At 39.9% G+C, this 15,505-nt stretch overlaps 1 protein-coding gene across 2 annotated transcripts; it reads left to right on the plus strand.

The window, feature by feature from the left end:
• Nucleotides 1-400: 400 nt before the first annotated feature.
• On the plus strand, nt 401-4,387 carry LOC308664970 (uncharacterized protein). Of its 2 annotated transcripts, none has more exons than XM_081322537.1 (3): nt 401-603; nt 2,491-3,309; nt 3,638-4,387. In XM_081322537.1, the coding sequence occupies exons 2-3, from the start codon at nt 2,511-2,513 to the stop codon at nt 4,222-4,224; spliced, it is 1,386 nt and encodes a 461-aa protein (XP_081178663.1). In that variant the 5' UTR covers nt 401-603; nt 2,491-2,510; the 3' UTR covers nt 4,225-4,387. The 2 variants fall into 2 exon arrangements, with proteins under 2 accessions (XP_081178663.1, XP_081178662.1); XM_081322536.1 differs by lacking the exon at nt 401-603 and adding an exon at nt 889-1,059.
• Nucleotides 4,388-15,505: the final 11,118 nt, after the last annotated feature.

The raw sequence follows: 15,505 nt of genomic DNA on the forward strand, positions 1-15,505 counted from the left end.
CCAAATCTGTTAATTCCTTTTACTGTACTGGATCAGTGTTTCTCAACCTCTGCTGGGGAATTCTGGGAGTTGAAGTCCACACATCTTAAAAGTTGTTGAGAGTGAGAAACACCCACAGGCACGCACGCACATGCGGGGGTGGGGGGGGAGAGAGAGGGAGAGATACTTTTACCTACTTGACCCTTTTCCCTGCACAAGAAACCACTCAAGAAATCATAAAATGGCCACAACGTAGACACTGTGGCTTGAGCAAAGCATGCTTAAGCAAACCAGGAATTCACCGATATCCAAGTCCTGTCTAACTCCGATATTTTGTCCCAGACAAGAAGAAAAGGGCAATCTCAAACCGGTGGAAAGACACGAAGATGGAACAAGCAACCCAGACCGGCCATGAGCGCAGCATCCCGGGGCAACAGCTCAGACCTTCGCTTTTGGACACTCCCCTAAAGCGACTAGAGGTCTGGCGGTCACATGGGCTCTCTCAACCAGGTGGAAGGACGAGTGCTTTGAACTGCGACGGTTGCCAGCTTGAAGACTTTTAAAGTTCAGCCCCGTTTCCGCGGGAATTTCTGCTTCCCCGTCAGAAATGCCTAATTTTGCAAGGTAAAGCGAAAGAGAGAGAGAGAGGATGGGGGGTTTTCTGTTATCTGTTTTAACCTCCGCCTTCTGTTACACTTTATTTTCCTTTTTGCACTAACCATTGCAAGCCTCCATCTCGGGAGACGCGCTGGTAGCGAGAGAGGATGCTCTTAAGCCGCCTGAGCCCCACCTGCCTATTTTCTTTCGCAGTTTATCTTTATGCAACGTTTTTTTAGCCTTTCTTCTCCGCCCTTCCTCATTCTCCGTCCTTTGATTCGAAGGTCCGCCTGTCAGTCACCAGCTTGACTTTTGTCTCTCCCCACCTTCCTGATGGAGTGTTGATGCCCCGCCTTCTTCCTCTGCTCTTGTCCAGCCTTTTTGAAATAGGCTCCGATTGGGTCGATGACGTGCTTGTCCTGCCGCCGGTCCAATCGCAGCTGGTTTGCTTGCCAACGAGCGAGCCGGGAACTTGCAAGTACGGTAAGTGTGCGACTGTAGGAAGGGGAGCGCAGTAGCTTTTAGGAAGAGGCGGCGTGGAGGGTCGTGGGAACGCGTCACGGCCTTCATAGCCTAGGAGAGCAGCCAGGCTTGGCTCCAAAAGTGCGGGAGAACATCACCAGCGGGATTTGCTGGGAATGGAGGCGATTGGAAAGAGGGCGGATGAACCCCAGAGTTGATATTTCTAAAATACATTTATAAACACGCGCAGGAACCCAGATTTAAGTGCCCCGTGGGACAGAGAAGGGAGCTGTCATCACGGACCCAGTTTGGCAGCTAATGGTCTGCCATCCTCTACATCTCGTTCAGAGCAGGGCTTTGAAAGGAAGGGATTTGGGTTCTGAGCCATTTGCTTCTCGGATTTTGCCATGCACGATTTCCAGACTTCCAGCTTCTACTCAAGGAAATTCCCATCTAGACTGATGGGAACCTGAGTGGAAGAAACCAGGGCAATCAGTAAAGGAACTCGAATAACTATAGACCAGCTTGCTGAAGCTTGAATCAGCCCGTCAACATAGTCCTTTTGACTAGGTAACGGGAGCATAACGGGAGCACTAGTCTATAGAAAGTTGAACAAAAACACGTGTGTGTGTGTGTGTGTGTGTGTGTGTGTGTGTGTATACGGGGGTGCGGGGGGGGGGTATGTGTGCATTTATTTTTATCCATACGCCCCACCATGAGAGACAGAGCAAAATACTTTTGATACAACAGGCCTAATTCTGACTTTTTTATTAATGGATGGATGGAAAATTTTGAGTCCCTGATTCAAACCTTAAAAATGTAGAATTATTTGTGGCTTGGCTATATTATATCAAGCTTCAAATGCAGGCGTTTAATTTGTTGTGTTTTGAGGCAGTTGCTTTTTCAGAGTTTATTATCTTGTTAATTATCTACATTAATTAATGTCTTTCTTTTAAAATCCGGATGCCTACAGGCAAGGCTGGGTGAAGTATTGTCATATGGTGGTGTGCTGAATCTAATAATTGAACTTGAACATATTTACATGAATAAAAACTTGCAGTGATTGCAATGGCAGTTCCTAAGCACATTGACTTGGAAGAATAATAGTGAACTTAATTTATTAAAGAATAACATTTGAATTATATACAGTATCAAGGATGAATACTATATGAATACAATTCTTTTACAAATAAAGTCAAATTGCATCACTGTATTTCTTTTTCAGTTCAGAAAAGGGCTTATTCATAGTTACTCCAAACTGTTGAATTTCAATGTATGTAGTTCTCTTTGGATTCAAGTAATGAATAGATTATGGGAGCTAGCTCTATAGAGCACACGATGATTCTTCTATTAAATGTGATGCATATATGTTCTTTAAAACAAGGAACACCAGAATAATTGGTAAAATTTGTAGATTTGTAGAATGTTAATGTTTGGTTTCCCTTTTGACAGCAAGCGCATAAAGGGAGAGAATGGCTGGTGACTTTGATTTTTTAAAAAGTCTGCAGAATAACTTGCAAGAATTGAACCATCTCCGGGCAAAATACTTAACATCAACAAAAAGTCCATCATCTGTTGGGATTAAGTCGTTGCTTTCTGATCAACAGCAACTGCCAGGGGAGAATATGAACATCCAGTCATTTGCTCCTAGAAAAAGTATTCGCCATCGTAATCCATATTGGCCTGATGAAGAAATACGGACCTTCATTGAGATCTGGGGTGATGACCAAGTCCAAGCCTCACTGGCCACCAACTTTCGGAATGAGGCACAGTATGAGTGGATCTCTGATAGGATGCGAGAATACGGCTATGACCGGGATATGAAGCAGTGTCGCTTGCGTGCCAAGGAGCTTCGACGAGGATACAAAGCAATTATTTGTGGAAACAACTCTTCTGTGAGTGGTCAACGCGCCTTGCCATTTTACGATTCTTTGAACAGTTTCCTGTGCATGCACAAGGGTCTTGTGGTGTCCAAAGTTTCTCTATCTATAGATAGGAGGAATCATGAAGTCCAAAAATTGGACTTCAAGCAAGAAAAAAATGAAAAGTTAAGCGTTGTCTTGGTTTCTGATGATGATGAAGCATCCATCCCAGAACCTACAGATGGCTCCAATGGCAATTTTCAAGATGCACAGATGGATTCCGAACCTGTAAATGCCCAGTCTCCAGATGATGAATGGGAACCGCACAGAGAAGATGGCCTTCTTGCGGGAGATGTGGCTTCACCTAGTTTCCCTAATACAAGAGGAGATGGTCATTCCATCAGCTCAGGTGAACATTAAGAATTAGCACCATTTTCAGAAAGACAGGTTTTCTGGTGTTATGATTTAAGCTAAATTAAATTAGGAGAAGCTGTGCTTAATTTCTTTAAAGTGGATAGGGAAATACTATCATTTAATGTTGCATAAAATTTACTAACCTAAGTGCACAGGTTTGGATATTGCTTACTTATTAGTTTGCATCTGTTCAGAGGTTGTTTCTTTTCCTAATTTGACTTGCCCCCCCCCAGGTTAAATGTTAATGAATTCTGGGGAGATTAATGTGGATTGTGGATTGTCTTTGATCACTTAATAACTCCTATTCCTTGTTTTCAATGTAGGCCCATCTGGCACTTTTTCCAGGGCATCCCTGGTTGATGCTGACAGAATAAGCAACAACTGGAAGAGGGAACAAAGGAGACAAACTGAAACTGCTTCAGACATAGTAGATGCCATTTCCCAAGTGGGTGATAGACTAGTAAATGCTCTGTCTGATTTGCACTCAAAACACAGTGAAACGTCTGAACTTGCACAGAGTAGAGCATGTGATTACCATAAGGAGGAATTTACCATGCTTGCCAATCATGTAAATCAGGCTACTCAAAACATGGACAGACTGATTGCTCTCATGGAAACGTCTACCAGACGGATAGCAGAGGCCATGGACAGACAGACGGTTGCCTTGGAGAATCTGGCACAATTGTTTGCTGCAAGAGCACCAGGAATTTCAGTGCCCTTGGCATCCCAGGAGCAGTCTATGATGGTGTCTTCTCCCAGAAATTGTGTATCAATCCCATGCCCCCCAGCAGAATTATACAATACTGTGAACACTTTAACAGGAAATTGCACTTCTAATCAGAAAGCACAAGGTTTGCCTGCTGAAGTCTCTCAACCAGTGGCAAAGAAAATAAAAACGGAAAAAGACTAATAATTTGCTCAGAAATCCTCAAATGTTCTGTTCTTCTCTCCTAAGATGAACATTTGTCCTTATCACTCATTTTTAAATGCAGTTGGGGGAAAATAAGGAAAGTGAATGGTATAAGAAATATTGTGACTTATTTTTTTAATAAAAAGATTTGTAGCAAGAGCAATATATTTGTAGGTGGATTCATATATAGTTTGGAAGGATGAATGCTGCCCATTGTGATGAAATTGTACAGTTCCTTGACATTCCATTCTGTAGTTTGATTTCTGTTTTGCCGCTTAAGTATGCAACAGGTTGTTGTCCTGTGCACACTTACTTGGACATAAGATATGTAGGTTTTATTTCAGATTGTGATTGTGGTCAGGTTGTTGGTTTTGGACCTGAAGAACATATTCAGAATTTAAGCACAGCCATGAACATAGTGGATGGCTTTTAGTAGATTCTACTGAGGCACAATTTTTTTGATCTCTAGATGGGTAATACAAATTACTTGCATCATTTGCTGATTCAAAGATAAACCGTTTAAAAAGTTGTGAATCATTGTGCTCATTTTTACTGGCATAGAAGATAAAAGAGTAGAGAACTCTGTGTGTGCTATATAAATCCTGTTATTGAATCAATGAGATATACTACTATTATTGGGCTATTTTTCTCCCTAATTTCACTGAAGCCATGTGCCAGATAAATCAATTGGTAACATAAAATTTACTCCATTTTTTTACATGCACTTTTTAATATTATTGTGCTGCTTTTAGAAAATTGCAAGCCAAGCCCCTTAAAGCCATATTCATGCACCTTGAAGTTGAAATGAAGCCAAATGCATTGGGAAAGGAAGTATAGTTCCATAAGATCTATGTGATTGAAACACTTGTTTTTAAAACACCTGTTTGAAAAGTGAGGAAACAGTCTCATTAATTGTTGAACACCATTTCCCATCGCCAGCAGCCACCACATCCCATGGCAGGGCTGTTGAGAGATATGTTTGAAAGCATTTGAGGAGCCAGCTAACTTTCTTACCTCTGGACTGAATTCAGCATTTGTTTCTAATGGCAGCAAGCAAAGGGTCTTGGGCAAATCACCAGGGATGACAAACATCTGGCTTCTATGGTGGATATAAAAAATCTATATACCCCTGCTAAAATGCCAAGTTTTTTGAGATGTAAAAAAGTCAGAGCAAGATAAATCACTTGAGAATTTTTTGACCTTTAATATAACATATAAGCTGTACAATTCAATTGAAAAGCAAACCAATCTTTTTGGGGATAATAACAAAAAGTTAACAATGACAAGATTGCATAAGTGCATAAAGTGGGATTTTAACAGGTGTGTAGACTTTTCACAGTGCTGCTTCATGGAACTATTGCAGAGCTCTTAGCTTTTGGGGAGAGAACCTATTGTGACTTAATGAAATAAGTAAATGTAGTCTATCATTCTTTAGGTAAGGGAGTCATTTTTAGTATATTAATCTCCTGATTAATACAGTACCCTGTATTAAGCAGTCTTATTAGAGAGAGTAAGAATTATGGGGGTGAGAGTCCTTCCTGGTAAGCATGTTCTTTTAAGATATTTTGGGTAACACCCACTATCTTTTACTGTGGATTTTGTTGGTGGCTAATGGGAATCAGGTCAACATCATCTGGAAGACAAGGTTGACTATCCCTGACTTTCCCCGTAAATGGGAGTCTTATTAAAAGCTTTCTTTTCTTAAATTTGGGAAACTAAAATTGTATTAAAAGAATATCAAGGCCTAATTAGTGTCATTTTTCAGACACATAATTCAAGTAAAGTTTTCTCTTTATTTCTGTTCCTTTTTTCAAATAAGATGCCAAAATTGCTTCCAGAAACGGCTCTTTTTGAGGAATATAATGCAGTCCGCTTCCTTTTCCTTCTACAGCTGTTTGGTTATGTGCTATTACTCTAGTCTCCACTTTCCCCACCCAAAAAAACTCTATTCAGTGGTAGTAGGATAATTAGACATAAGAATAATAGTCCATTGATGGAATCTTTTTTCTCATCTACCTGTTGCCTGACGGGGATGGGGAAGACATTAATTTTGTCCAAGTATGCCTTTCTGTAGAATGCAACTTCATTTTTCCTCTGACACTGGAAACTCTTTTTGAAAGTCTAGTTACCATATGTGAAGGGACAGCTTTAAATGTAACCCAAATGTGAATTCTGTAAGACCATAAAGATTAAATATATTCATTTTAACATAACCATCAAAACTCCTACTTAGATGTTGCCTCAGTTGTCTTTGAGGAGGCCATTTTTGTTGCATTTCAGGTGCAGATTGTTTAGGCTACACTCGTATTTGACCTTTAATTGGCATGCTGAGGGTTATTCTTGAAGAAGTGAAGAAACAAGGGAAAGAAAACAAGTCTTAAGCTAGAGTAAAATGAAGTAGATGTACATTGGATATGATTACATACATTCTTTTCCTCTTTCATCTTAAAAATCACAATTTGGTGGCAATTTCTGGAGGCATTCAGTTGCACACAGAATTGTTGCAGGTGTCGGGCCCGGCACGCCCGACATTCAGAGAGGCCGCGGAGCGACCCACCGGCCCCCGAGACCAGCCGCCGGTGCCCGCCCCCTCCTGAAGAGCCGGGAAAGCGCGCGGCCGCCGTAACAGCCCAGCGGCCGGCCGCCCGACACCTGGGGAAGCCGCGGAATCCCTTACCGGCGCCCGAGACCAGCTGCCAGCGCCCGCCGCCTCCCGAAGAGCCGGGGAAGAGCGCAGCCGCCGACGAGCCGGAGGAGAGTGCAGCCGGCGAGACGGCCCTGCAACCACCCGCCCATCAGCTGGAGGGGCCGCGGAGTGACTCGCCGGCCCTCGGGAACAGCCGCCGGCGCCCACAGCAAGCCGGGGAACAGCGCAGCCGCCGACGCGGCCCAGCAGCCTCCGGGGCCGTCCGGAAGGCCGGGGTGCGGCCGTACGGTGGCGCAGCCGGCGGATGCCCAGCACCCGAGCAGCAGCCCGAGGAGGGGTGCCAGGGTGGACCTGGGGGCAGCAGGACCTACCGGTGGAACGGGGAGGGACTCAGGACAAGCACTGGCGCTGCATTCCCCTGGGAACCCGTTCCCGGTCTCCTCGCCTGCCAGGGGACTGCGTGACAGGCACCAGCGGCGGATGGTCCAAGCGGCGCAACTCACGGTCTGGGGACCTGAGGGGGGAGGCGAGGGTGTGTGGGGCTCTGGGGAAAGGGAGGGCGGCTTGAGCTGGGGGGTGGCTTACCGGCTGCAATGGTGGTGGGATGGGGACAGGGAGGATACGTACCTGGGACCGGGTGCCAAAGGGCGGGAGTCACGGGGGGTGGTAGCTAAGTAGGGTGAGGGCGTAGTTAGGCGATTAAGGGTGTGGTGGTGGGTGTCGGCTTTGCCGGCTATTTAGCAGCGTTGATTGTGCTGGGGAATCAACGCTGACTTCGTCTGTCTTCGAGTGACTGTTTGTGAGGATAATAAACGTGACTCAGGAGAACCAGCTCTCGTACCGGACTCATTCTTTTTGGTGATTCGTCGGACGGGGCTGAAAGCAGGGCTGCATGGGGTTTTGGGTTGTGCTCTGATGAGAGAAAAGTTTGGAGTTATCACAAAAGTTGCAATATTGTGTAGAATGGTTTTCAGCTGGCTGTCTCCTTTCCATCCTTTGTCCTCCAGATTTTTCCCTCAAGACTTATTTAGCATGATGTGATGAAAGGCTGATATTTAATACGTTATTATTAAGGCAGGGAGGAGGGGTTGCCTTTCTTTTTTGTTTTGGAGGAGTGTTTGCCTTATAATTTGTACTTCTGGAAATCTTAGGTTACCCCTCCCAACATCATGATTTCTCTTTTGTATTGTCATTGGTTTCATGTTTATTATAATCTTGTTGGCAATGACCACTTGAATGTATTATTGGAGAGAGTAAGAATTATGGGGATGAGAGTGTTTCCTGGTAGAAAAGAGAATAGAATACAGCATATATATAAAAAAACAATTGTGTATGTGTGTGCGCACACACTATAATTGTCACTTGGAGAAGTGATGCAGAAAGGCAAGAAAGTTGGAGAAGATTGGCAATGCATTTCAAGTATATACAAATAAAGTGCAGCCACTTCTATTTTAAAAGGTATATCTTTTTTTCTCCTCAAATGCCTATTTGAAACCAGTATGTGACATCTATTACATAAACTCAGGGTTATATATTTCCTATATATTTATACAATAGTTTTCTATTTAGCTTTCAGAAGCTAACACCTTTTTGTATGCCTAATTTATCAGTAAAGTTGGATAATAAAAATTGCGTTGAAGTAGCAAATGATAGTTTATTAAGATCAGTTCATATGTTTATTCCAAAATAAGTTATTTAGATAATTTGAGTTTTGTTGAATGCACATAGACCTAATGTTTTATAGGATTGTGGTTTCTAGTGTGAGACAAGTTACTTAAAATATCTATACAAAAAATGAGCAGGAGAGAATCATTTTTAAACAATTCCATTGCAATTGATGTTGTTTTTCTCTTGGATTTATCAAGAGAAGAAGAATAGTGACTGATCTAAATACCATTTGTGAAATCAGCCTAGGGATTTCAATTAAATCTCATAAAAAATAATGCTTCTAAGGGAAGAAAGAACATATAACTTTGTTTATAATTGGGGTATAAGTACAATTAAATCTACATATAATTCCCAATAACAGCAGTATGTTTTTGTGCAAGTAATAATCTACATTAAAGGACCTAAAGTAAATTAACATATTCCTAATAAGTATTCAGATGTTATTTCGTAGCAGTTTATCAGGACATTGAATAGCAAGGGTTAATGTTAATTAAATTTGAAGGCTTAAAAACCTTTAGCTGAACAACCTTTAAATATAATTCAAAAATCACTATTTTAATCCATGTAGTAGACTGTCAAGGTATATGAGAAGCAGACATGGTAATTACAACTTCCCCCACTGTAGCAGTCTTCATTTTTTTATATCAAATTTACTTTGCAGACATTGTAGTATGCAGTTAGGCCATCTTTAATGACTCAAATCATTGCATTTCTGTAGGTATATGGAAAGTGTTTCTGTATTTTATGATCTGGGAGTTTGGGGCTAGAAGCTTTCTTTTGCTATCTAGTATTGAAAAACAGGCGGGAGTATTTTTCTCCTGGCCACTTCAATTCACTGATCTCCTCCTCCTCCTCCTCCTCCTCCTCCTCCTCCTCCTCCTCCTCCTCCTCCTCCTCCTCCAGCATACAAGAAAAAAGGCGATGTAAATGCTGAAATGAGCAGGATTGTGCATCTTCTATATTTTGCCCTATCTGCTTGTTGTCATCAATGGATATTATTGGAAACAATCATACCTCTTTGCACTGCTGATAGTGGTTAAAAGGACAATAATCAGAATAGGACTTTGAGACCCCAAAAATAGTTTAGCTATAGTTTATAAATTAACTTGCTCTTTGGGCTAAGCTAATTTTGGTTCAATTAATAATTTAAGTGTAGGTAATTGGTGACTTCCAAATATTTTGGACTATCACATTCATTAGTTCCAGTCAGCATTTCCCCCTCAGAAAACCAAACCAAAGAATTTTAAAGCAAGAAAAGGAACTAGTTTAGCCACTAGTTCACAGCTAAACCATTCATTATACCTCTTCATATTTTACTATCCTTCCAAATAATCCTTGGTTCTATTCCATACATACACAAAACACTAATTTATACATTGTCTCACTTTTCCTTCATATATTTATTTTGCTTTTCCATCCTCATTCTCTCTATATATTCAAACCATTTCAACATTTTTCTTTCCTATGGGTAATCCTCGATGTACAACCATAAGTCCAAAATTTCTGCTGCTAAATGAGACAGATGTTAAGTGAGTTTTGCCCCATTTTATGATCTTTCTTGCCACGGTTGTTAAGTGAATTACTGCAGTTTGTTACCTTACTAACACAGTTGCTAAGTAAATCTGGCTTCCCCATTGACTTTGCTTGTTAGAAGGTCACAAAAGGTGATTACATGACCCTGAGACACTGCGACAGTCATAAATATGAGTCAGTTGCCAAGTGTCTGAATTTTAATCACATGGCCATGGGTATGCTGCACTGGTCATAAGTGTGAAAAACTGTCATAAGTCACTTTTTTCAGTGCCGTTTAACTTCAAACAGTCTCTAAATGAACTGTTGTAAGTTGAGGACTACCTGTATTTGTATTCATTGTTATATTCAGTCTGTATTCAACCAGCACCCTTTAATTCTGGATTCTCTCACTTGTTGTTTTGACCATACACACTTCTTAAGTATCTCATTCCTTTTGCTAATAACATTTTAATTAAATTTTAAAATTACAAAGATAAAAAACTAATATAAACTAAAGAGAATATTAACAATAACAAAAGAAAAATGCAAAAAGGAAAAAGTGGGAAAGGAAAAGGGTGCTTTCTTTCTAAATAATATAGACAGAAATAATTTCCCCCTTTTTCAAAAAAAATATAAACATTTTCAATAGCTTAACAGCTTCTCTAAGATTTCAACCAAAATTCTCTTTCTCCCATATGTCATTTTTATCTATCGGCAAATAATAAAACCTCATTATTTCAAACTTAATCAGGAAAGTCCATTAAGAGCTACCAGAAATGACTATATAGGCATTTTAACTTTTAACTTTCATTATTCTTTCCCATAGTTTATATTATACTTTGTTATTTTCTCTAAAAAAAACCTTCTTCCCATATCATTCAAACTTAAGAAAATTTTCATTAAGAGCTACTAGAAACAACAAATTGAAATATTAATCTTTAATCCCTTCAAATGATGCAACAAATTTTTCATCTTCTCTTCATCTCTTCTAATTATATCATAGCTTATCACTGTCTCTAAAAATACAACAAAACTCTCTTCTTCCCATAACAAATATTTAAAGCCTCATCATTCAGTCCTAGTCAAGAAAAACCCATTAAAACCTGAAAGAAAAGAGAGGATTATATACAATTTAACCTTGATAAAATAGGCCCACTTTGTAAACCTTAGTTTTACTTTTAGAAGACTTAATTATTCCCTTTAAGTAATGTCCCAAAAGCTGATTTTTCCTCTCTTGCTTTACTCAGGAATTTCTTCATAGGTATAACACTTCTCATTTGTAAATCAAAAGTAAGAAAATTAAGCAACTCACTTTTCTGAATTAAGATACACATATCTCAGTCTTTCTTCTGGTTTATTATTTGTGTGTCCCTTTTAACTGTTGACACCTTGGTCAGGTTTATTTATTGGTGTTGTATAATATCTTTGTCAATATCATTTTTATATCCTGTCAATTTTAAATCCATGTCCAAAACAGCCTGATTTCAGCTAGATCCTCTTCTATCTCTTTGTTTAAGCCCATTTTTATTATATCAGACAGTGTAAAGAGTAAGTTCTGGGTATGTTATTGCCAAATGTCCTTAAATTCTTTCAGTTAAAGTATTTTCTCCATTCTCTCTTAGTGAGAGTTTTCCTTTAATTATAATCTTTAATTCTTTCTGGATGTAACTAGACTTTGGGGGGTCTCCTTTTGCCTGGTTTTCTTCAATCGGAACGTTTCCCAGAAAGAGATTTCTTACACTTAAACTCAGTTCTTCATATATTTTAATAGAATTTTAAACAAACAATAAATATTCTTATAAATGTTTCCAGTCAACCTGGCTCACAAGTCCATTTAAAATATTTCCAAAATCAACCTACTAATTGTTTCACTGCTTCTTTCCAAATTAAAAAAAAGAGTTTAAAAGTACATAAACCTCCTTTTGCTGCAGGTTGCAGAAAAATCATCCAATGTACTAAAACTTGTCCTTCTGGAGGTTCTTAGTGTCCAAAAAGCAATTTATAAGCCATTTCCAATAAAAGTGATTAAAGGGGGAGGTGGGCAAACCCACCTCGTGAAAGATTCTGACCACAACTTGGGCAAAACTGTTTCTCTGATTCCCAGAGCTCTAAAACCTGTTGGAAAAGCCTAGTTTATGGTCCCATCGTGGGAAACATCTGTAAGGAGCCTTCTGGGCAATCCCAAGTCCAGTCCTTCTCTGGAAGGTATTTAGGGAGCCAGTTTTAGGTGTCTCATTCCCACTGCATTCAATTTATCTTTATGTTTCTCCTCACATACCCTCTTCTTATTTCCATTCACCTTAAGATGGCGCCGACGGCAGCTTTGGTAAAATGCTCTCTGATAGTTTTGTTATTTTTTATTCTCTGTGATTCACTTCGGATTTCATTTCATACTATAACTGAGAAAACATAGTTTACTTTGTATTTTTAAATATTTTAAATAGAACTGAAAAACTAGGTTTAATAAGCCATATATAGATAAGAGATGGGATGTGGCAAGAAGAGATAATTTATTGTATTTTAAGAGAAGGTGATAAGTTACTAAATTTGTTTATACTTGTGATGAAGGAGGTAATCAAATATAAAGATAAGATAAGATAACCTTTATTGTCATTTTTTTACTGTGTGCACAACAGCACACATCAAAAATGAAATTTATACACACATATACACAATTGTGTTCTTGCAGAAAAGGAAAATGCTTTATCAGCTGCTGGCTGAAGGTTGTCAGCACCTCTATTGAAGTGGTGGGGTTGCTAGATTCTGTTTCCCCCTTTGAGGTTATCTGCTATTGGTTTGCTGAATCTAGACTTGTTCCTCTTTTACCTTGTTAAGCTTGTTAAACTGTTAAGGCTGCAATCCTTCCTGTCTGTTCTCCCATACAACCCAAGTCTTCCTCCACACACATTTTCAATCAAGTAATATCAGTTTTTCCTTTTATAATTGGAAACCAGTTGAGGTCCAGTGCTCTTCAGGCTACTTTAAAGTCACAAGGGAGAAAACAAAGAGGAGGAAGAGCTCATACTGGCTACTATAAGTGTAACTCTATGGAGATTCTCAGTCATCCAGGTTCATGGTTGTCCCAAAGGTGTTTTTTCAAGAGGCAACTGCACTTTCTTGTTTTTCTTTGAAGATGTTTTGCTTCCCATCCAAGAAGCTTCATCAGCTCTGACTGGATGGTGGGGAATGGAAGGATTTATATTCTTTGCAGACAGCTGGTCATTTGCATTCTTTTAGAGCAGGGGTGTCAAACTGCCGACCCATGGGCTGGTTGCATCATACGGAGGCTATGCCCACTCCAGTTCTGGCAATGCAAAAAAAAGTCACGATATGTCACGTGACGTGGCAAGTTTGACACCCATGTTTTAGAGCGTCATTGATACCATCTATACTCATCTATGTCATCAGGGTCACCTGAGTAGTGCAAATGTGTGTGGAGCCTTCTTAGAACTGCTGAAAGGACTGTGTTGTAGACTGGGGATAGATGATGTTGTATCCCTCCCTCTCTGTTGAGAGAGGGCTGTTCAGTTTTGGCTTAGATGGCCTCTTTAACCCCTCTTTCAAACCAGCAGTCTTCTCTGTCGAAAATATGGACTTTGCTGTCTTTAAAAGATTGGTCTTTGTCTTTTAAATGCAGATAGACTGCTCAATCTTATCCTGATGAGTTTGATCTCCTATGTTGTGCCATACTTTTATGAAGTGGTTGTTTTGTTTCCCCAATGTACAGATCTGCACATGTCTCACTGTAATGTACTGTAAATACTATGTTGCTCAGTTTGTGTCTGGGTATTTTATCCTTGGGGTGGACAAGCCTCTGCTTTAATTTATTCTTGGGTTTGAAGTGTGCACATAGCTTGTGTTGGCTGAAGATCCTCCTGAGCTTTTCAGATATTCCTGCAACATATGGAATGTCAACATTGCTTCATTTATTGTTCTCTTCTTTGTCTGTTATAGAGGAGTTCCTGCTGGGTCTTTTTTGGGATTTGATGATGTGTGGGATAGCCACATGTTCTGAAGGCTTCCTTGATGTGTTTTAGTTCTTTTTCTTTCCCATTTTTAGCTTGGGGATGTAGGGTTCTGATAACTCCCATTTTGTGCCTCACAGAATGGTGAGAATCAAAATGTAAATATTCATCTCTGTGTGTGGGTTTTCTGTAAACTTCAGTGTTAAGGCTTCTGTCTTCCTTAATGTGTACTGTACAGTCCAGGAAGGCTAGACTACTTTCCTTAACATCTTCCCACTTGAATTTCATGTATTTGTCCACAGAGTTGATATGTTTGGTGAACGCTTCCAATTCTTGTATTTTGATCTTGACCCAGATCTTGGTCTGGGCTGAGGTTGATTCTGTCACCTAAGGTGCTGTCTTGTAGCAGTCATTTCTTCAGTACAATGACACCTTCCATTCCCCACTATCCAGTCAGAGCTGAAGAAGCTTCTTGGATGGGAAATGAAATGTCTTTAAAGAAAAACAAGAAAGTCCAGTTGCCTCTTGAAAAAGCACCTTTGGCTACTATAAGGTTTTCTTTTCACGTGGAGGGACTTTATTTCTTTCTTAACCAGTGGAACACCTTGCCTTCAGAAATCATGGGTGCTCCATCACTGGAGATTTTTAAGAAGAGACTGGACAATCACTTGTCTGAGATGGTATAGGTTCTCCTGCTTGGGGGGGGGGCTGGAATAGAAGACCTCCCTTCCAGCTTCTATTCTATTCTATTCTATTCTATTCTATTCTATTCTATTCTATTCTATTCTATTCTATTCTATTCTATTCTATTCTATTCTATTCTATTCTATTCTATTCTATTCATTCAACTCTGCTAGTTTTCTTCTCCAAGGTCATCTCTGTGGTTTTCTACAGCAACCTAAACCTCTCCTAGTTGGTCTGCTACCATCACAAACTCTTTCTCTCTATGAGGGATCATAGCAAATAAACAGTTGTTTCTGTTTTTTTATTTGCAGGATGGTAAGAGCACAGTGAAATATTTCTTCCAGTGTTTATCATCTTTTCTTCCTGAGAATGTCTCTGCAGAATAAAAATGACTGCAGGCTGAAGTGGGTACTGAAAAACAAATTAAAGTTTCTGTGTTTGAGTAGATCCTTGGCAGCAATAATGTATTTGCATATCCCTATATTGTTTAGCTTCAGGCTGGAGGTTACTGAAGACCCCTTGGCATAATGTGCCAGGGCCAAACATTTATCATCCCTCATCAATTAGCAATTGTGAAGTATTAAAAAATCCAATGTGTTTGTTGAGTTCTTCAAAGATTGCCTGAAACCTTTTGATGCATATGAGTTAGGCAGTCTCTCATTCTATAATGTTGGAGTGGTTTCATTGTTCTGAAACTGTCACTTTGAAATCTCTGATTAGATGTCCTGGGAAATTAAAATGCCCTGATATTTTTTGTCCTTGTTTTGAACTGTAATGTCAAACTTATGTGCATTAATTCTTTTGC

Source organism: Vipera berus (genome assembly GCF_964194415.1).
Source record: "Vipera berus genome assembly, chromosome: 3".
NCBI classification, from domain to species: domain Eukaryota; kingdom Metazoa; phylum Chordata; class Lepidosauria; order Squamata; family Viperidae; genus Vipera; species Vipera berus.